This window comes from Octodon degus, unplaced genomic scaffold, assembly GCF_000260255.1.
Source record: "Octodon degus isolate 3935 unplaced genomic scaffold, OctDeg1.0 scaffold00121, whole genome shotgun sequence".
In the NCBI taxonomy this organism is placed as follows: domain Eukaryota; kingdom Metazoa; phylum Chordata; class Mammalia; order Rodentia; family Octodontidae; genus Octodon; species Octodon degus.
In genome coordinates this window covers 4,358,685-4,362,478 of record NW_004524697.1, presented here as the reverse complement: position 1 = coordinate 4,362,478, position 3,794 = coordinate 4,358,685, and the positions used below count along the sequence as shown (strand labels likewise).

The 3,794-nt window shown below is 41.0% G+C and overlaps 1 protein-coding gene across 1 annotated transcript in view; it reads left to right on the top strand.

The window, feature by feature from the left end:
• Nucleotides 1–3,794, top strand: part of Galntl6 (polypeptide N-acetylgalactosaminyltransferase like 6) — a 1,205,609-nt gene that overhangs the window by 988,730 nt on the left and 213,085 nt on the right. Inside the window, exon 6 of the mRNA XM_004640251.1 lies at nt 442–625. Within this exon, the coding sequence (XP_004640308.1) occupies nt 442–625 (184 nt within the window). The remainder of the gene's footprint in view (nt 1–441; nt 626–3,794) is intronic.

Genomic DNA, 3,794 nt, shown 5'->3' with positions numbered 1-3,794 from the left:
AAAAAAAAAACACAAAGTTAAATATTTACATTTTGGAACTTCTAGAAGCAGGCCACTATTTTCTCGGCAGGCCCTGGTGCTATGCTTGAAGGAACACAAGTACTGTTTATACTCTATACACGTTGAATACATGATAAAATGACAGATTGGGGACAGGGCAGAGCAAAACTGTGACAGAGGTAGAGCTAAATGGACCTATGCAAGTCTCTCTGGGACATAACTTTCTTAGAGGAAAACACAACAACTCTAATTGTACCTAATCACTGTCCCCTCACATTAAGTCCAGCACTCAGAGAGTTCTGCAAAGTGCTCTAATGACGACAGGGAGGCCAGGCTGCAAACGTTCCGCATTAGCAGCAATCTGTAGGCGTCTCTCCGCTGGAAAATGATAGATGACCTAGGCAGGCATGTCATTTCCTATTTTGTGCTTTCATTTTTCAGACCAAATTGCACTAAACCACAGAACCATCGTGTGTCCCATGATCGATGTCATTGACCACAATCACTTTGGGTATGAGGCACAAGCTGGGGATGCCATGCGAGGAGCCTTCGACTGGGAAATGTACTACAAAAGAATACCCATCCCTCCAGAACTGCAGAGGGCAGATCCCAGCGACCCTTTTGAGTGAGTAGCGGCTGAGAGAGGGGTCAGGGGCGAGAGGGGAGATAGCTCACTTCCAAGTGTGTCAAACCTAGGATCCATGAGGACAATTATCTCTGCTGAGGTGGAATAAAACAGGTGGTAACAATATGCATCATGCCAGAGTAAGGGAAAAAGACCTACAAGCTGTAGAAAATTACAAATTGTGCTGAAAGCGTGGATCACTCCTTCTCCAACTTTGCTAAGGGTAAGAGAAATGGATGGAGATAAAACGAATGAGGAAAATGTGGCAGTGGCAGAAAATACGTCGGGCAGGACTGCACGTTCTCCTTTTAGGTTCTGTCTTTTTGTTTTCAGAGTTTTTTCTTAACCTTTCCCTAAAGGAATATTGAAAGGAAATCGGTATAAAATATGAACCAAAATATAAAGTTTATAGTCTACATTTTTGGGGGACTCATCTATTTATGGTAGAAGGCAATGCTCTTAAATAGATATTTCCATAATTTAAACCTGGAAATTTCAATTAAAATGTTATATCCTGGGCCACAGAGATAGCTCAGGAGTATAAGTACCTGCCTAGCCAAGCCCAAGGACCCAGGTTTGATCCCTGGTCCTGCCTCCCATGCCAGCTCCTCCCCCAGTGCACAGAGCCAGCCACCAAGACCAGGCCTGGTGGTATACACCTCTAATGCCCATGCTGGGAAGGCTGAAACAGGAGGATCACTATGAGTCCAAGCTGCAGAGTGAGACCCTGTACCAAATACATAAAATTTTAAAAATAAAGTGACAACCTTGCCCTAATTTCAGCACTAGTTAAAGAAGAATTTTCAGCAATAATATATTGATTAATCTTTACAAAATGAATTCTTTATTTTTCATTGTGACCAAGAAAAAGAAAATAAGACTTGGTTTGTTTGATGACTATGAGGACCATTAATGGTCAGTAGTGAATTTTTTCAACAGTGAGACCAAAGGTTACCCAAGGCATATTAGAGCTATTCCAATACTATGACTTTTGATATTAAAATATTTATAATATAAAAATATTGTTTCTGTTGCTACAAGAAAGATATCTGTGATCAAAGCTTTATCTACTCTATAAAAATCCAGTTAAAGTGCCTTAAAATCAATATTATCTTTTGACCATAGTAATTATACTGGGCCAGCCAAATACCTTAGCATTTTAGTTATATAAGAAAGCATATGCTTAGCGTTTAAAGCAGGCGCAGGGGCCAGGGGTTCCATCCCCGGGCCTGCTGTGCTGGCCCTGCACCCAGGGTGCACTGAGATGACAATTGAGACTGCACATGGTGTTGCATGCCTGTAATCCCAGTTCTTTTGAGGCTGTAAACAGGAGGATCACTGCAAGTCAGATCTAGTAGTGAGACCCTGAATACCGTATAGACCTTTCCGTAAAATAAAATTTTAGAAAAGTAATTATAAGCTTTAAAAGTTTGCAGTAAAAAAGCTATGAAGTACAAAGTTACTTTTGTAATTAACACTTTAAATTTTAATAAGCATTTAATAATTATCAGGACTGTGTATCCTTCATTTCCACTTCACAGAAAGATGAACCCCTGGGGAAGCAAAGAGGATTTCAGTCATTTGCCAATAAAATGGGAGAGAAGTTATTTCTTTTCTACAATAAAACAATTTCACATAAACAATTTCTCCATACTTGTGGAGTTAGAGTTTTTCTGACTTAACACTGCAAAGTTTTTGAAAAGAAATAGACCTTTATTCGTCCATAGTATGCACTGGCCAAAATGTCGTGAATATCCAAAACTACTAGAAAACCATTTTAGTTATATAAGAAAGCATATGCTTAGCGTTTAAAGTGGGCCTGGGTGAGGGATTTCCTCAGACTTCCCTGAAGTAATCATTCAAAAGTCTTGAGGAAAGGACCCAAAATGGAGTCAGTAGGGAGTGCGTGAGGTGAGCCTCAAGCTGAGTTGACGTAGTTATTCCATAATGTGTGCAGACTTCAGTGCACGTGGTATGCCTGGAGGATGCACAGCTTGATATATAAAATTCTTAAAAATTTAGGGCCAGACAAATAGCTAGCACATTAAAGCACCTGCAAGCAGGCGCAGGGGCCAGGGTTCAATCCCCGGGCCTGCTGTGCTGGCCCTGCCCCAAGGCACGCTGAGACAGCAATTGAGACTGGGCATGGTGGTGCACACCTGTAATCCCAGTTCTTGGGAGCTGTAAACAGGTGGATCACTATGAGTCTGATCTAGTAGTGAGACCCTGAACACCCTGTAGACCCTTCCCTAAAATACAAAATAAATAAATAAATAAATAAATAAATAAATAAAATAATACAATAAAATTCTTAAATATTAAAGTGAAAAATAAACGGAAAAACTTGCCTCAAATGTTTAAAAAAGTACAGGATAGGAAAAAAGAATGCAAAGAGCCCTGAACACAACAAAACTGCTTTTAGACAGCAGAACAACAGCCTCAGTGTGGCTCCTGCTACCTGAGGTAACTCTGTTTTAAGCACTAGAATTCATCCATGATGGCTTTCCAAGCACTGTAATATTGACTGATTATGATGGCATTTTTCTTTACTTCCACTGTGATAGCAGAGGAGGTCCCTCCTTTCTGAAACAGTGAGATCCAAATGCTACCAAAGGACTCTCCAAAGGGGAAAATTATGAAAGTATCCTCAGTGCCTGCTTGATGGTCAGGTTTCCCGTCACGCAGACCCCGGCTGTGGCTATCACAATATCAAGCACCTTGCTTAACTCTGCAGCTGGCAGAATTGGTAACTTTCAGAATTAAATTACTACTTGTTCCTGTCACCTACTCAGGTGGCTGCCATCCTGTCAAGAATTGCATTGGTCTATTGAATATTACTGTCTTTCTGCTTTAAGTCCCTTTGATTCCTACAAATGTAGACACTTCAGCCTTTTGTAATAAATGTAACTTTCAGGAGGTGTCCACTTTGATCTTACAAACTGCACTTCCATCCAGATAATCAAAGAATGGTTACCCAAGCGCTCCGAGCAGTGCACCCACGATTCCATTATAGTGGCAGTCACCTGAATGTGCTCATAAACAGGCGTGCTTTAGGCTACAACTTGCTTCTCTAGATGTAAGGCCGTAAGATACACAAAACAAAAGCAATCTGTCTCCCTAGCTCTCTCATGGGCTTCATGTTTCCAGAGGCTGCAGGCTGCATACTTGG